The 17,250-nt window shown below is 39.7% G+C and overlaps 1 protein-coding gene across 3 annotated transcripts; it reads right to left on the bottom strand.

The window, feature by feature from the left end:
• Positions 1-438: 438 nt before the first annotated feature.
• Positions 439-9,017, bottom strand: RBMX (RNA binding motif protein X-linked). 3 transcript variants are annotated; one of them, XM_019667797.1, is made up of 11 exons: positions 8,839-9,017; positions 7,625-7,751; positions 7,322-7,428; positions 6,629-6,800; positions 5,959-6,111; positions 5,556-5,670; positions 5,333-5,458; positions 5,172-5,254; positions 3,339-4,539; positions 2,373-2,458; positions 439-1,704 (listed from the first exon to the last, which is right to left on the bottom strand). In XM_019667797.1, exons 2-9 carry the CDS (start codon positions 7,731-7,733, stop codon positions 4,226-4,228), a joined length of 1,179 nt encoding a protein of 392 aa, XP_019523342.1. In that variant the 5' UTR covers positions 7,734-7,751; positions 8,839-9,017; the 3' UTR covers positions 439-1,704; positions 2,373-2,458; positions 3,339-4,225. The 3 variants fall into 3 exon arrangements, with proteins under 3 accessions (XP_019523342.1, XP_019523341.1, XP_019523340.1); XM_019667796.1 differs by having other exon boundaries at positions 2,373-4,539; XM_019667795.1 differs by lacking the exons at positions 439-1,704; positions 2,373-2,458 and having other exon boundaries at positions 4,132-4,539; positions 5,333-5,476; positions 8,839-8,988.
• Between the last annotated feature and the right edge of the window lie 8,233 nt (positions 9,018-17,250).

The following is a 17,250-nucleotide window of genomic DNA, read 5'->3' as shown; positions in this document are numbered from 1 at the left end:
CCAGCACAGAAGCCCGTTAGTCATGTGCTGCTTTGACAGTAATGCTGAAAGACTTGGTGCAAAGTGCTTCACTGCCGAACTGAGTTAACTGACCAGTTTTTCCTGAATTAAGCAAAAAACAGGAGAAGCATTACAGCACATCGTTGCTATTTCAGCTTCTCCTCTTTTAGTGTTATTGCCCCCATTTAATTTCAGGGTAAGGAATAAAACTATCTGAATGACCTTGATTCCTACCTGGAGCTCACTCCCCTAATGAAAGAGGCCTAAAACACAGCAACAGACCACCTGGGTGACTATGTTCCTTGGTAACTGGCTTCCGTGCCAACAATGCATGAGAACTACAGTTATGGGGGAAGGGGACAAGTGAAAAGTCACACTTAGGTCTAAATCAATTCCTTATTGCAAAGAAGTAAAAAACCACCCAGGGCCACAAGAAAATGCATGTTAAATTTTATTAAGTTTCAAATACAAAACATTCCAAAAAGAGAAAAGCGACCTGTAATACCTATGCTCTCTATAATCAACTGAACAAGAAAAACATTCTATCATTATTTCTTTTACAACCAGTAGAAGCATCAAGACCAATAATTTTCCAACAAGAGCAGAATTAAGTCTACTGGGTCAGTAACCTATTTGCCAAACAACTGTCTGGTCATTTAAGTGTACTACTTAATTTGAATTTAGACTTTATATTTACTATGATTAATCTCAATGTTCCATACCATCTTCAAGATATCTAAAAATCTCAAGAGCCAAAAGAAGCATAAACCCAAGTAATGTAGGTTATAGGATTGAGGAAGACATCTATGTTAAGTGGAACAGCCATTTAAATTTGGTCAATACCCTCAGTCTGTGACTAAACAGCCTGTTAAATGAGGGTTGAATTTTTTTTGGATTATTTTCCACAATGGCAAATGTTGGACAGGATAGTACTGATATTTACCACACAAAAATTCTCAAAAATTGAGTTAGCTCGTCTAAATCCCAACTCAAAAATCTTGTTTCTTTTGAGAACACTAGCTTTTTTTTATACTACCGGATCTAGTCTCTAACGTACCACATTGTGTCTTCATTTGTTTCCAAGACAGGAGGTGGGGATAAAGTAGGGTTACAAAACAATTGTTACAAAAAAAAAAAAAAGCCAAGTGGCCCAATTTTTTTTCCTTTTTAAAGTGTGCTTTAGATAATTTTAGCCATGTTTCCAGTTACTTCGTTTCCAGCTATTACTACTCCTCCCTTTAGTTTTTAGGACTAAAATCCCTCTTCTGGAAAAAAGAGCAATCAAGTGTTTTACTTGCTGAAAATCAGACACTTGACTGTAGAACGAGTTACCACATATGCCTTTCATTTTTCCAATTCAACTTTCTGACAGTCATAACTAGGAAGTTCTAAACTAGAGCTGTCCCTATAACTTTAGCTCAAGATCAAAGCCAAAGCTATAAAATCTACATAAAGAACCAGAACTTCCTGACTACCTCCACTTACCAATTTCTTTAATTACTCCCCTTTCTCCATCTGGTCAATTACTTAAGTAACTACCAACCACTCCTTAGTTAAGAGTGCTAACCAACACTGATTGCCTTCCTCAGACCCACAGGAACCCTTGAAGGCAAAAACCTATTGCCTGCACCAAACCAATTCTGACGAGTACTGTTTATGCAACTGTTGTGTCTTATCCACAATCAGCATTCTTCTGCTTCAACTCTGTAAAATGAAAAGCATGTGATCAGGTCACAAGATCTTGTTTTAAACTGAAAATTACTCTTTCAATACCTATTGTTTGAATATATATTTTGTTGCTTTAAATAGCAAAGTATTTGCTCTAAATTGCAAGGTCTGAAAAGTAACCATAAATACCCGTTACAATTCCTGTAAGCCTCACTTTGGTAAAATCAAGACTATCATAAGTATATTATACCAATAAAATTGATGCTCAAACTAGGAACTTAGCTACATCTATTCCCCCTTTAGTGGATTTCTACTGTGGCTCCAACAAAGGACCGGCACTGATAAGAAAAACGGTATTTCTTACAAAATGCACAGAAGTTTGAGCCTCATACAAAGGAAGTTTGCTTAAGTGTCAAAACATGAATTGTATATATAGCTCCAGTCGACAACAGCTTAAGAGGTAGTGCTAGAAAACTTGACACATTCCTATATGGCGAAGAGCACTGCATGACTGAGCCAATGGAAATACACCTGTTTAAAAGTTAATATAGCAGGTGTCACACATTGCAGCCCTTCACTTGATCCTCATAATGCACGAGTTAAGATTATCCCCCTTTTACAGGTAACTTGCCAATATCCCAGTTATGCAAAGTGGCAAGACTACAGTATTTAAACCTATAAAGGCCACTGCTTTGGAAACTTACCTTAGCATTTGGTTTCTCTTGCTGCCAGCTTTATCTAGTGTGAATAAATCAGCACTCCATGACTTTTAATGACCAAAATCCTCAACCTGTAAAAATTAAATAGGTAACTAGTTATCTCTCTCAAGGAAATTCTTCAAAACTTGCCTATAACTTACTGCCCTCTTTTCCAGAAAGAAAAGGCAAGTTCAGACTTGCAGCTTAACGTATTTCATGTTCTACTACGTCTCTTAAGTGGTGGAAGATTCACACTGGCTTGGGATGGACTGGAATGGCTTAAATGGTTAAGTTCCATGGCTTATGGATTCTCATTCTGTTCCAATGGTGCACTGCCATGTTAAATCCATAAGTTGAACGGACAAAACTTATTTGAAGGATTAAGTGCAGTATAAGGGGTTTTAGTTGGAGGTCTTCAAGTTTACTATATTCAAGAGCATGTTTTTCAACTTCGTGGCTGGACCTGGGTCATGCTGCCTCAGGTTTTGCTTTTTTAAAGACCACTTGCAATAGATTTTCTCCAGTGTAGTTTCATAGAACTAAAAACAAGTCAGGCATCCAACTAAATGTTAAGTTTGCAATGGCTTACAGGGGTGGAGATGGGGACCCCAGACTTAAGCCATTTCCTACATTGACTAAAAGACTAATTTGAAAAAAATGTTAATATATGAAGCATGTTTAAAGGTCTTCATCAAAAAGACTTTAAAAAAAGTTACCCCCTCCCAAGCCCCGGATGGCTATTGGTAAACAGCTGTATTAAGGCCTTTAAGTGTCATACATGCTTAAAAAAAATCCAAGTGTTGAATTTGGAGGACTTCTAATACGCTATAGAACACTTTGCTTTTCCAAAAGATTTTTTCTTAATCTAGAAAGCATTTCCACTGCCATGAGGTACAGTGTTTCACTGTACTATGAGGAAGGTTTAAGTGTTCAATTTCGACTTAGACGGAAAAACTAGTTTGCTTTGCTTACCATCTTTGCGGTTTCACAGGCATTTGATGCTTTAAATCTGATGTGGAATGCTGATAGATTCACTTTTTAGAAGTCATAAGCCTTTGAGAAGTTGGAGATAACTTCATTGCTTATCTATTTTCTCCTTTGCAATCAAGCTGTTCCTTAAAAGTGAGACACTACAGAGTTGCAAAAATTTGAAACAGTAAGAGCAAGCATCGTTTGCAGCTTCATGGTTGGTTTTGGCCAAACTTTTTATTTAGTATTCTGTAGTTGCTTAACACACACTTAAATGGTCTTATTGGGGAAGGGGGGAAGGGGAGGTTCTTGTAGATGCCCAAGGAAATGTCAGAAAGGCAAAATATGGCCAGTACTATCCATTGTTTTGGGTTTACTGGGTGAATAGCACTTTCCTTACATAAGCACCTGATCTCAGGTTTTTTTCATACTGAGAACATTTGAGATTTCAGTTTGAAGACTGTGATATCCTAAGAGTAGTATACCCCCGACCACCCTCTAATAGCTAGCTTGTTTGTATAGGCAGAGGGATTAATCTCCATTTTAGATGGCTAGGTGTTTGTGGAAGATCTTAGAATGGCTTGCCTCATTTACTGGGAAAAATCAGAAAGTGGCCTTTAGGGACACTTTACTTGGAAAATTACAACACTAGTACACAAGTCAAGTCTTAACACATGTAACATTTGCTTGTTGAAAGCAATGTCATAAAATGAATTAAACATGTTTAACGCCTTTTCCTCACAAGAACATGAAAATTATGGAAAGGGAACTTAACAGGAAATTTAAAAAAGGTAACAATTTTTCTTTTAGTAGTCCTTGGGTAGTTATGACAGAATAGGTTCCTTTTTGTTTGTTTCTTTGAACAGGGATTTTGGTCCAAAGTTTTGTTTTTAATATCTGCTTCTGCCTCCCCCTCTATCAGATCGGCTTCCTCCACGGCCACCACCCCTTGGTGCTCCGCGGCTTGAACTGCTGTAGGAATCACGTGGAGGAGGGTATCCCCCCCTCTCCATAGAAGGGGGAAGCCCTCTTTCTTGTCTGCCAACCCGATCACGACCACTTGAGTAGAGATCACTTCGGCTGCTTGAGTAACTGTCTCGACTTCCACCATATCCGTCACGTGAGCTGCTGTAATCATCATAGCGACTGCTTCCACCATAAGATGGCGGGGGCCCTCGTGTAGGTGGAGCACTACGTGAGTTACCTGCAGGGTCAATGGTCAGGTAATATGGCAACACTATAAATTGTATATATACAACATTTAAATCTGAATTTACAGAATTCTTGTATTAAACGTTTACTTTCTCAACTGGGAGGTTTTAAACTCTGCCATTGCTGGCCATTAACAGGGATTTGCTCATCTGCTGAGATATGGAAATGGATGGGTTTTAATGTTTGTTTGAAAAGACTGAAGACGGTGTGTATTTCAAGAGGATATTCCAGACAGCTTGTTATTTTATAGTAGACACTCAGCCACTTTCCAGTGATAAGTTGCAATTTTGAACTGTAGACTTTCCTTCATATTGGAATGGTAAACATTTGATGTTGTTAATAAAATTTTTTAAATTGTATTTTCACTGTTGGGGGAAAACACATAAGGCTGCCAATTTAAGCAAGCAAAATCCCCTCCAAAGCAAGCAAACAGCCTCAAAAAAAAAAAACTTAGAAAACAACAAAAGCCCCTCACAAAACTAGGAAAAGCCCAGCTCATAGTTACCCCCTCAAAAGCAAGCAAACATCCCTTTAAAAGCAAGCACCACACAGCCTAATAAACTGGCTCATGAACCTAAAAACTCAAGCTGCGGATATTCAAAGACCCTCAGGCCAATATCTTACCATAACTGTCATATGAATCCCTGTAGGAACCTCCACTTGGATGATCTGAATAGTCACGATCACGACCATAGCCATCTCTATCACTAAATTAAAGAGAAAAACTTATTATAAGCCCCAGGGCATCAACTGTTACAGCAAGCTGTGGCAGCAAAGTCATTTACCTATAGCCTCTTGAAGGATAGTCATCGCGTGAACTGGAATGACCATAATCACGGTAAGTATAATCTCTTGGTGGTGGTGCATAATCTCTTGTATCACGAGAACTTGGGTAATCTCTGCTTGAATAGCTACAAAAACAAAAGTAACTTGGTTTACACTTTTGATAACCTCTCCTCTTCAATCCTAAGTATTAATGAGACAAAAGCTACTACATTTCTCTCTCACCTGTCTTTAGTAGAATATCCATCGTCTCTTGGGGACAAATAAACATCTCTACGAGAAGGCAAGGGTTCCCTTCGAGGTGGGCCTCCATAACTATCTCTTCCACGTGATACGGGAGCTTAAGGAAAACAATCATTTTTAAAATATACCCAAAGTGAGAAGTTAAAATGTGAATTTAGAGTCAGGCAATGAATAGTGATTCAATGAAATACAAAATTATGGAACTAAATCAAGGTCTTTTATTCTCTAAAACTTCCTATTCATATCTAAATTCTTCTTAGTGCTCAGTAATTGCATGTACCTAGATCACCTGGAGTCCTTAAGTCAGTGTTAAGCCATTTTTAGGATTCACTTCTCAATCTTGTGTTATGGTGGTAGAATAGATTGTTGTAAGTGGAACATTTACCTCTTCCTCCCATTCCACTGCTGCTGCGAACTGGTCCTGAAGGAGCAGATCTTTTAGGGGGAGGACCCCCACTTCGTGGTGGTGGTCCTCTTTTAACTGGAAGTGGTCCCCTGGAAGAACTCATGTTAAAATTCATGGAGTAACCACCATCATCTACATTAGGACAAACAAGAAAAACACGTTAATACAAGAAATCAAGAAAAGGCTACAAAAGTTCTTTGCTTGATCAAGAATATGACCATTTCTGTTTAGTTGAAGAATCTTGCTTTAGCAGTCCTTACTTATACAAGACCAAGCACAAGAAAGTCTCTAGACTTGTAAAATAAAACTGAAGGGTAGTCTTAAAGTTACTTCAAAGAAAAATACTGATTGTTTCATTTTCATATGCTCAAACACTTATGCCTATAAAAAATTTTCTGCATGTGTTTTTGCCTAGAGTGAACTACCTGGATAAGGAACAGTCTATTGTCCATTTAAAAACACTATTATGTGATTTAACTTAGCATGCCTTTTATGTTTTCCTTTTAAGTCATTATCACTTTGGTAGATTAACCAATGTTCTCAATTTCAAAAGCTGAGGCCATTCAACAAAGTTAATCAAAGCACAGAATGGTGTGGGTTTGTAGTTCCTAACTTATATAACCAAGCCTAAGGTAAACCCAGTCATTACCCATATGCCCTCCACGTGAGGGAGGTCCCCTGGTTCCTCCACTTCCTCCTCTTCCACCTCTAAGGCCTCTTGGAGGGCCTCTGCTTCTTGGAGGTGGAGGCGGTCCACGTCTACCACTTTCAAATGATGGCTTAGTGGCTTGTTCTACCTTGATGGCTTTTCCATCTAAGGACTAAATAATATTTATAAAGGTTAATTACATCAACATTTAAAAAGAACTCGAAGATCCACTGACACTGATGTCCTTCAAAAGTTATAAATGTTGCTCACCAATGTAAAAAAAAACACGACAAATACTATTACTTTTTATTATTATTACTCTCCATTTATGTGAAATGCTTAGTTTTTTAAGAATGATTTGATTCAAACATAAGGTGGATCGACTGCACTGCTGGTTGGTAATATTTAAAATAAGACCAGTTATCAACTCATCAAAAAAACTAAAAATACAAGTTATTAAATCAGTTTATGGATCCCAGATAAAATAAAACATCCCATAATATTCTGGATTGACTCTTAAAAGTATATAATCTGGAATTGTGCTAGAAAATTTGGCTATAAAATTACAAAGGGCCATGATCACAGGGTCCTGGAAAGGTATACGCTCAAAACAATAAAATTCCACAGCTTCCCTAGACCAGACATCGTGCTATTTTATGCACTAGTAAACACCATATCATTGTGCAATCTCACCTTTCCATTCATGTCTCTGGCTGCATCTTTAGCATCTGCTGGGCTTTCAAAGGTGACAAAAGCAAATCCTCTTGATTTGTTGGTTTCCCGGTCTTTCATTAAGAGTACTAAAAAGCAGTTTTCAGGGGGAAAAGTGTTACTCTAATTCGAATGAAAGAACTAAAGTAAATCTTTAGAAAGAAAGCTCAGAACTTCTTAGAGGACAAAATACATTATCATTTCAGATGATCAATGCAATTAAACTCATCATAGCTTACATTTTAATTACAAGAGAGCCCTGCATATACTTTCAGATACACTCACCTTCCACTATTCGCCCATATTTGCCAAATACTGCTTCAAGGGCTTTCTCATTTGTTTCTGTATTGAGGCCACCAATGAAGAGCTTTCCTGGGCGATCTGCTTCAACCATTTTTCCCCCGTTGAAAGTCTGTTAAAATATACAGTATTAGCTCCCTGGGAAAAGTTCAACTTGATTGGTCACACATATTTAACGGGGTGCATTTTTCTTGTTCTACTGAAACCATTATTCCTTAAAAACGAAGGACACCAAAAGCAACCTTTCGTAAACCTCAGCAGGAAACCCAAATTAAGTCGTTAAGCCATAGCACAATCTACATCAAACTAGTTAAAATGTCCAACTTAACCTATAGCCTTTACCCAAACCCATTATCTTAGCAGTATTAATCAAGTAAAGGCTACTCAACATTTGAAAAAGTTTTCGTTTTAATCCTAGATTTGTAGCCTTTTAAATATACAATTACATCCTAATTACCCTAAAGGTTTTTAGAAGCTATGGACTCATTCAAGGTCACAGGCCAGACACAGGTCCTTAACACCAAGCCTTTCCTAATTAGGATTCCCTAGTAAATCTAAGAAATTTAAAGTTTGTGCCAACTTATGCCTCCCCTTCTTCGCCAGCCCCTGCCCCGTCGAAAAGGCCATGTTTTTTTTTAAGTATTAATATCACTTCATATTAAATAACGGGACGTGAAAAACGCGCACCGTAACGCTCAACGCTCTACGACTGCAGCAGAACTCAATTAAAACGTCATTAAAAACCGCGTGGAAAACACAAAATGGCGACACTTGGACTCAGCCCAGAACAGCCGACACCGCCACGGGAGTAACTTTTACCATCAGCAGGGGCTTAGAAAAGAAATTCAAAGGGCTTCCTGTCCAAAGCCGCCAATTACCAAGGACCCCGCGTGCAAACGCACGTGCCCATCCGTAGCGCCAGCCCAATGCAGGTACCGCGGTGGCGCGGTCTCTCCTCATCCCGCTCCAGCCCCGGCCTCCGTCACCACCCCCGCAGGCAACAGCCAAACTTTTGAGAGACATACAACACAACGGCCCCCTCCATTTGTTTCCCTCCGACACTCTCTGCTTTATCTAAATAGGTCGGCACCTTTGGGTTCTTAAAATGGCGCCCGCCGCCCCCATCTCCAGGGAGATAATCCCAAATTCTAAAGTGGCAATAGTATCCGAAAAACGGGCTAAGGGAAGGGTACACTTACCGGAGAGGTGAAGACAGTTTCAAGCTCCAACGAGCTCGCGGGCAGGGGCTTCTCAGCAGCTCAGCACGAGGGAGGGCCGCGCGCACGAAAGACGGAAGAGACACGCCGCTAGCACTACTGCGCAACGAGGGCGAACAAAGGAGACAGCAAACTTTATACTGCCCGGGAACGAGGCTGCAGGACCCGGATGGAAACTGAGCTTAGAATTTGAAACGCAAAGGGAGGGGGGACCAGTTCCCAGCCTCTCCACTGGCTGCCTTCTCTGTCACTCACTTTTCACTCCTCCTCCTTTCCGAGCCCTCAGCTTTCTGGCCGGCGCCGGTTTCTAACCGCTTTCCCAGCCCCCATCTGTGCTCTACAAACCCGCGTTTTTGCTTGCCGCTAAAATGGTTCACGGTCTGCCTTTAATAAAGAACTGAAATGTATTGCGTGTTCAAGTGAGCCGAGCACGGTGCTCAACTTGACACCCTTTAACTCACTTAATTCTCAAAATAGCGTGATAAGGGTAGATAGTACTATTATGCCACTTTTGTAGAAAATGGAAAACAAAGAAGTTTCGATACTAAAATATATTTTCCCAAAATACCTTCAACAAGAATTTTTAGTGCATGGGTAACATTCTGATAAATAGATGTCAGGCGGAGAAAAAAACCGTATCACTCGTCAGACAGTTCCTTCATATAGAACAATTACTGAACACCTAAATGGCAGGCTCTGCCCGGGCTTGGTCGTTGAGTATACAACCCCAGAGCAAGCAAGACAAGGGCAAGGCGCTTCATGGGTAAGCCTGCCAAATTTAGCAAATAAAAAATACAGGGTACCCGGTTAAGTTTGAAGTCCAGATAATTTTTTCAGTGTAAGCATTCCCCAATATCACACACAAAAAAACAAAAAAAAAACTTATTCATTGTTTATCTGAAATTAAAACATAACCGAGCATTCTGTATTTTATCTGCCACTCCTATGTGATTACAAATTTTTTAAATTGTTCTTATTTCTTTAAAAGCAAAGAAAAAATAAATACAATTAAATAAAACAATTGCATGTTGTGATTAGTGCCAGGGAGGAAGTAAACTAGGTGCTTTGATGGACAATATTTGGGAGACAAAATTTGATTTAGACATCTGTCTGAAGAGACGACTTTGGAAATCAGGTCTGAAGGGAGGGAAGAAACCAGCCATGGGAAAGCTGGGGGTAGACCTTTTCAGGATAAGGAGAGAGCACTAAATACAAAGTGGGGTAAAGAGCTTGCATGTTATCAAGGGACAGAAAGCGATCCGGGATGAAAGGAATTCAAGGGGCATAAAATGAGGGAACCAAGGGAAGCAGAACCTCCAAACCAACTAAAAGATTTCAGGAGTTAAGTGTGGAAGAAGGGACACCAATGGGGGCTGTGCAAACAGATCAGGAGAGAGGATGGTGACTTGAATCACAGTTGTGGCAGTGGGCATGGGAAGGCAGGAACAATTGCTAGGTGCACATGGCAGGTAACATGGACAGGATTTGCTAATGAATCAGATGGAAAAGGATGGGGGTGGACCAATTGAGGAAATGGGAAGTCATTATGAATGACTCTAAATATCTGGCAATAGTAGGTGATGGCCATTTACCAAAATGGTTGCTGAGGAGTGAGTTTGGGATGTTGGGGGTAGGGAAATCTGATGCTCAGAGCAGAGATCAGGGCTAAATTGTTGATTTAGAAATGGTAGTAAAACCCTCCAGGATGAATGAGACCACCAAAAGAGAATGCATATATATATATATATATATATATATATATATATATATATATATATAGAGAGAGAGAGAGAGAAACCAGAAGGAAATAAAGCTAAAGTGTTACCCGTTTATCTTGGGAGGGTAGAATGTATGGAGAATGTATGGACAATTGTTATTTTTCTTCTTCTCAGTTACAATTACTCTGTCCATGGTGAATTATGCTATATGCCAGGCAGATGGTAGTAAATGATGCTCAGGTCATGGATAAAAGCCCCAAGGGGCTTTGGAACCAGCTCTGAATTATTAACATCAAAGGAGGGAATAGTACTTAGTAAGGCAAGAATATTTGTTCTTGTTTCGTTTTTCTCCCAGCCAAATAATGACAAGTAAATCAAAAGTCTTGACTTCAGAATGAGTTATGTAAAGATTGGCTCTGGTGATAGTTGGAAATTGGCCAGGTTAGCAAAAACCACTTACTTAAATGCCAGGCTCAGCCAGGAGAAACTACAGCCCCAGGCAGAACCAGAAGTCCCTCCCCCTCGGCTGGCTGGCACTCTCTTTGTCTCAGATCCAGACCCAAGGACTACAGGACCTTCCCTAAACTCAGAGTCTAAGCCAGGCCTTCCCCAGTCTAGGGCAGAACAGGACTGACTCTACAATAGATGTCCCTGCTCCCTTGGTCTCAAGGAGAAAATGTGCCTCCCTGGAGACCAGATCACTCTGGTCTTTGCAGTTAGTGTGCCCAGGAATGTGGGGGAAGGAGGAGAAGAGTGCTCTAGACTAGGGGACAGCGCTTCCAAGGACCAGAAGAGCAAGGGAGCAGTCATGGCTTGTTGAGGAAATTGGAGGAGGGGATCATTGTGGCTATAGCAGAGTCAGGACAGAGAGGACGAAGGAAGAAGTTGCAGAGGGCCAACTGATTAGATCACAGCAACGGAGAGAGGAGCCTTTTTAAGAGGTGGAGCAAGTTAATCAGATTTTATCTTAAAGAGATTATGGTGGCTACAGTCTGGTGACTGTTTTGGGGGAGGGAGGGCAGGAAGCAGGGTATAGCTGATGTGCTCCAGGAGAGCGGACATGGGTCTGCTGAGTGTAAGGGACTGGCCAACCAGCAGTCAAATAAGCAGGTCTCACAGTGCCTAAAATGAGTCTCTGAGCTCCATCCCTCTTCCTTCTGGATCTTCTAGATTTTTCTCTGTACTTCTTTCTTTGGGTTATCATTAAATATAGTTCTATTTTCTCTTCACTATAATTTTTCCACTTGACACATTGGTTATCTGCAGATACCATCTCAATGATGGACTGATAGACTGAGTCAAGCAATATTACTAAGCCACTAGGTATTCTTGGAGTATAATCAGTGCTTAATAAATGTTGGCTAAATGACTTGTAAGCTCTTTTTACCCTCCATGATACTTCGTATGATATGGGTTCATAGTAAATTAAATATTGATTACTGGTGGTCTTGTCTTTAATCCTAATTTCTCTGCAAAGGGCTCACATTTTTTTGTAATAAAACAAAAAACAACAAAACAAAAAAAATTCATTGTTTCAAAAGCTTCAACCAGTTAAATGATTAAGAAATAATCTTTAGTCATCACGTAGGGATCACTCTGAAATAAGTAAATTGAAACTCTTCTGTCAGCCTTGCATTTTTACGTGAAGGCAGATGTAAGGTCACTCTGCATCCAGTTATGCCTGTTTTCCAAACTACAAAAAGATATCCTGCCACATGTTCTAAAAATGTCTGTTATCTGGTATGAAGCAAGAAGGAGGAATGGAGGAAAGAATTTTATGTGATTAAAGACTGGGAAACTTTCCAAACCACTTCAAGTAGCCATGTCCAGAAGATAGCCTACTTCGCTACAACAAGCAAGGAATAAAAACTTTTTAACAAGCATATGTTTCTGATATCTATATAGGAAGTGGCTGAATGAATGAAGGAATAATTCTACTGTATCTTTCCCAATAATTTAGGAAATTATGTATTTTAACCAAACTTAATACTCTATCCAAAGTAACCTAACTATGCCTTAAGGAAGATTTCAAATGGGGGTGGGGAATGATGGCTTTTTCAATAAATTATGTCAAGGTAATTCGAGAGCCACTGGAAGGGGAAAAAAATCTGGATTCATACCACACTTTTTACTCCAAAAAGGAATTCCAGCTCAAAGATTTACATGTAAAAGTTAGAACCATTGAAGCACTGGAGTACTAGAAGAAAAATGGGTAGGTGCTTTTATAATCTTTTCATGAGGACCGTCCATCCATTCATTCATTTAGCAAATATTTATTCAGTGCCTATTACAAGCCATTAGTTTTAGGGGCTGGAAATAAATACTTCAGTGAACAAAAACAAAAAAGTCTCTGCCTACCTAGACCTAACATTTTAGTGAGAGGGGATAGAAAATAAACCAAATAAATTATAAAGTATGGTTGAAGATGCAAAGTGCTATGAAAGAAATAGCATACTAAGGAGATAGGTCAGGAGTACAGGTTTGGAAGGGTGGAAAATTAAAAGTGTTGATCTGATTTGGCCTCACTAAGGTGACATTGAAGCAAAGAGAGTGGAGGGAGTAAGCCCTGTGGATACCTGGGGGAGGAGCATGCCAGAAAGACTGAAGTATATCTGCTGTCTGCCATGTTCTAAGAACAGCAAGAGGCCATACAGTATGGCTGAAACTGAGTGAGGGAACACCAGAGTAGCAAGAGACAAGGCTGTTAAGTAGCAGAGGAACCAGATCATGTAGGTCTTTGTATACCAACGTGGGGACGGTGGTTAGAGCGCAGGGAGCAGTGCTCATATCACCAAGGTTGCTGGTCCGATCCCCACATGGGCCACTGAGCTGTGCCCTCCACAACTAGATTGAAACAACAACATATATATATATATATATATATATATATATATATATATATATATATATATATATATATAAACTGTGCCTTTGTCGAGGAGGAAAAATGATTTTCCCCCTATTTTTCTAGGTTCTTGACTGCGACCCCACCCCCATAATATAACAGATTAACATGAGAAAAACAGAAGTTTAGTAAAGTGTTTACATGGGAGCCACCCAGGAAAACTGAGTAATTACCCGAAATGACTCAAGCCATCACCTTAAATACCATCTTCAACTAAAGACAAAAGAAGATGAGGGGTGGGAAGCCATTTGGGGCGGATATCAGGAAAATCACAGTAAACAAGGTCATTGTTATGCAGATCTAAGTCCTTGCCTTATCCTGTAATGACAGTTCCCAGAGGTTTGGTAATCCTCCACTTCTTGCTACTGAGAGGAAGTCACCCTTACAAATGGAGATTTCCTTGTAAATGTAAATGTCTCTAACAAAGGGTGACTTCTACATAGGTTTCAGAGATCTCCTGTGTCTGTTTCTTAAAAACAAATCAGCTCAAAATAATCCTTCTGCCCAAGAGGCATATTTTGGGGTGACAAATTCTGATCCCCTTCACCTTTTACTGTGATTGAAATCAGGAGCCATTGGAGGGCCACTGTGGGAAGAACATTTTAGATAATAGCAACAGTGTGTGCAAAGGCCCTGCCGAAGAAAAGAATTTGATGTATTTCAAGGATTTAAATGAAGCCACTATGGATGGAACATAGTGATATATCTAAGAGGAGTGAAATACCTATCTTACCTTATAACAGTTGGCTGCTGTGTCCAGGCAATTGGCAGCAAGGGTGAAAGCAGGGAGGCCAATCAGAAGATGATTGTAATAGTGCCTTGGATGGAAGGGATAGCAGTGGAGGTAGGTGGTGAGAAGAATCTGAGAACTCACCACCTACCAAAATATGGTGGATGTATTTTTTTAAGATTTTATTGGGGAATTGGGGGAGGGGAAAAGACAAGTTGTTGTCCTTTTGTTCTTCAGTCTAGTTGTGGAGGTATGGTGGATGTATTTTGAAGGTAGAATCCAAAGGACTTCCTCACACAGAATCCAGATGGCATGAATGAAAAAAAAGATTCATTTGACTATAAAAGCATTTATTCATTCTCATACTGCTTTGATAGCTTATTCTTTTCGAGTGGATCATTAAATATTAGAGTTTCTCCAGTCTTGTAGCTAGACACTCTTGTCTTTTCATTCTATCCTCACTCCTAGGTAAATCTCACCCATTTCCCCAGGGTGTCCACTAAAATAAATATCCTTATGACTTCTATGCCAAATCTTTCCCTTGAGCTCCTCAATGTGCATATCAAACTTCCTGTCTGATATTACCACTGGGCTGCCTCAAATTCATTAACTCATTCCCTTGCCAGATATTTATTGGGTACCTAGTATGTGTTAGTTACTATGGTGGGGACTGGTATACAGTGGCTGAATAAAGTGGACTTGGTCCCTGCCCTTGTGAAGCTGACATTCTAGTTGGGGAGCGGGGGCTGTGTGCGAAAATAAACAAGAAAACAAATTTTTAAAATGGTAGAAAGCACCATGAATTAAACAAGTTGCAGAAACAGAGAATAACAAAATGTATTTGTGTGCAAGTGGAGGAGACCTACTTACAATGGTTAAGGAAGAGCTCTCTGAGGAAGTGACATGAAAACTGAGAATTCAAGAATGAGAAGCAACCACCCATGGGAAATACTGTGGGAAGAACATTCTAGATAATAGCAACAGCATGTGCAAAGGCCCTGCCAAAGAAAAGAATTTGATGTATTTCAAGAACTTAGATGAAGCCACTGTGGATGGAACATAGTGATTTAGGGAAAATAATGACAAGTGATATAGTTGGAAGGTTAAGAAGCCATCAGATCATCCAGAACCTTGTAAGTCATGGCTAGGATTTTGGGGGTTTATGCTAAAAACAATGGGAAGCCACTGAAGGGCTTTAAGCCAGGAGAAAAACTGGAGCTAATTTGTATTTTTAGAAGATCACTCCGGCAGCTGTGTGGAGAATGAGTTACAAAGCAGCAAGCATGAAAGCTGGAAAACTACTCAAGAGTTAAAGGCAGTGTTCTGAGTGAGATATGATGTGGTTTGAACTAGGGTAGTTGTGGAGATGGAGAAAAGTGGATAGCTCAGAAAGATAGCTAGGAAGCTGAAACAATGCAGAATAGCTGCCTAAGAACTGGACCCTGGTGCTGGAATGCCTGATTTGAAACCCATCTCTGCCACTTCCTAGATGTGTGAATTTAAGAAAATCCATATTTTTTTCTGTGCCTCAGTGTCCTCATTTGTTAAATAAAGGTAATAATAGTGCTTATAGGAAGTGTCAGGATTGAATGAGCTAATATATACAACACAGCACATTTATAACATTTCCTTTAGATTAGTAAGCATTATATTAAGTCTTAACTATTAATATTGATGATGATTTGGCTATGGGGAGTGAGGGAGGAATCAACAGTGATGCCAGGTTTCTAGCATGAGCTGCTGGGTGTCTTTTTGAGACCCTAGGGAGGCAAAATCTCAGCCTTGGGCGAAACTGATAACTTACTTTTTCCATGTCTACTGGAAAAAGTCACACAATTGGGCAGATTGAGTGTATCATAAAATTCATGATCGCAGACCTCAAAAGAGACTTCAATATTGCCCATAGTTTGACTACATATCCTTTGGTCAGTTCACTTTCCTACCTTCTGCAATAGTTTTAGAAACATCTTCACTGTTCTCTAACTTCCAACCCCAGCACCACCTTCTTCCTACCCCCACACTTTCAATCCTTGACCCATCTCTTATTTCAGAGGGAAAATAGAGAACATAGGAACTCCCTAATCTTCTGGTTACCAAACACAACTATCTAGCCATTGCTGCACCCAGCTTATCTTCCTTTCCTCTTGCTTCACAGAATAGTGGTTCCCAAAACATAGTTAGTTGCCCAGAACAGCAGCATAGGCTCTAGCTAGGAACTTGGTAGAAATGGAAATTTACAAACCCCACCTCCAGACCTACAGAATCACAAACTCAGATGAAGGAAAGGGCAGCAATCTAGTTTAACAAGCTCTCCAGGGTATTCAGATACGCAATCAAGGTAAATGAGCATGATCTTCTTGTTGCCTTCTCTGCCCAGGGCAGTGTGTACAAGGCGGTCTTCTGCAGAATTGTTAGCGACTTGGGAAAACACAGGAACAACTTCAATGACTATCAATGGGGGAATGCCAAATAAATTATGATATAGCATGTAATATCTGTAATGTATCTGTTAAAGTAATGAAGTAGTTCATCCTGTACATCATGTAGTATAACATGCTATGTAGAATGAAGACATAGAGATGGCCAACACATGAACAAAAGGGTACCCAACATCATTAATCATCAGGGAAATGCAGATCAAAGCCACAATGAGCTCTCACCTCACACCTGTTGGAATGGCTATCATCAACAAGACAAGAAATAACAAGTGTTAGATAGGCTGTGGAGAAAAAGGAACCCTCATACACTGCTAGAGGGACTGTAAATTGGTGCAGCTACTGTGGAAAACCGTATGGAGGTTCCTCAAAAAATTAAAAATAGAAGTACCATATGACCCAGTAATTCTACTTCTGGGTATATAGCTAAAGAAAACAAAAACACTAACTTGAAAAGATATATGCACCCCTAGGTTCGTTGCAGCATTTTACCAATAATCAACATATAGAAGTAACCTCAGTGTTCATGGATGGATGAATGGATAAAGAAAATGTGATATATATATATATATATATATATATATATATATATATATATATATATAT

This window comes from Hipposideros armiger, unplaced genomic scaffold (assembly GCF_001890085.2).
Source record: "Hipposideros armiger isolate ML-2016 unplaced genomic scaffold, ASM189008v1 scaffold_505, whole genome shotgun sequence".
Classification (NCBI taxonomy): domain Eukaryota; kingdom Metazoa; phylum Chordata; class Mammalia; order Chiroptera; family Hipposideridae; genus Hipposideros; species Hipposideros armiger.
This window is presented reverse-complemented; position numbering and strand designations above follow the sequence as displayed.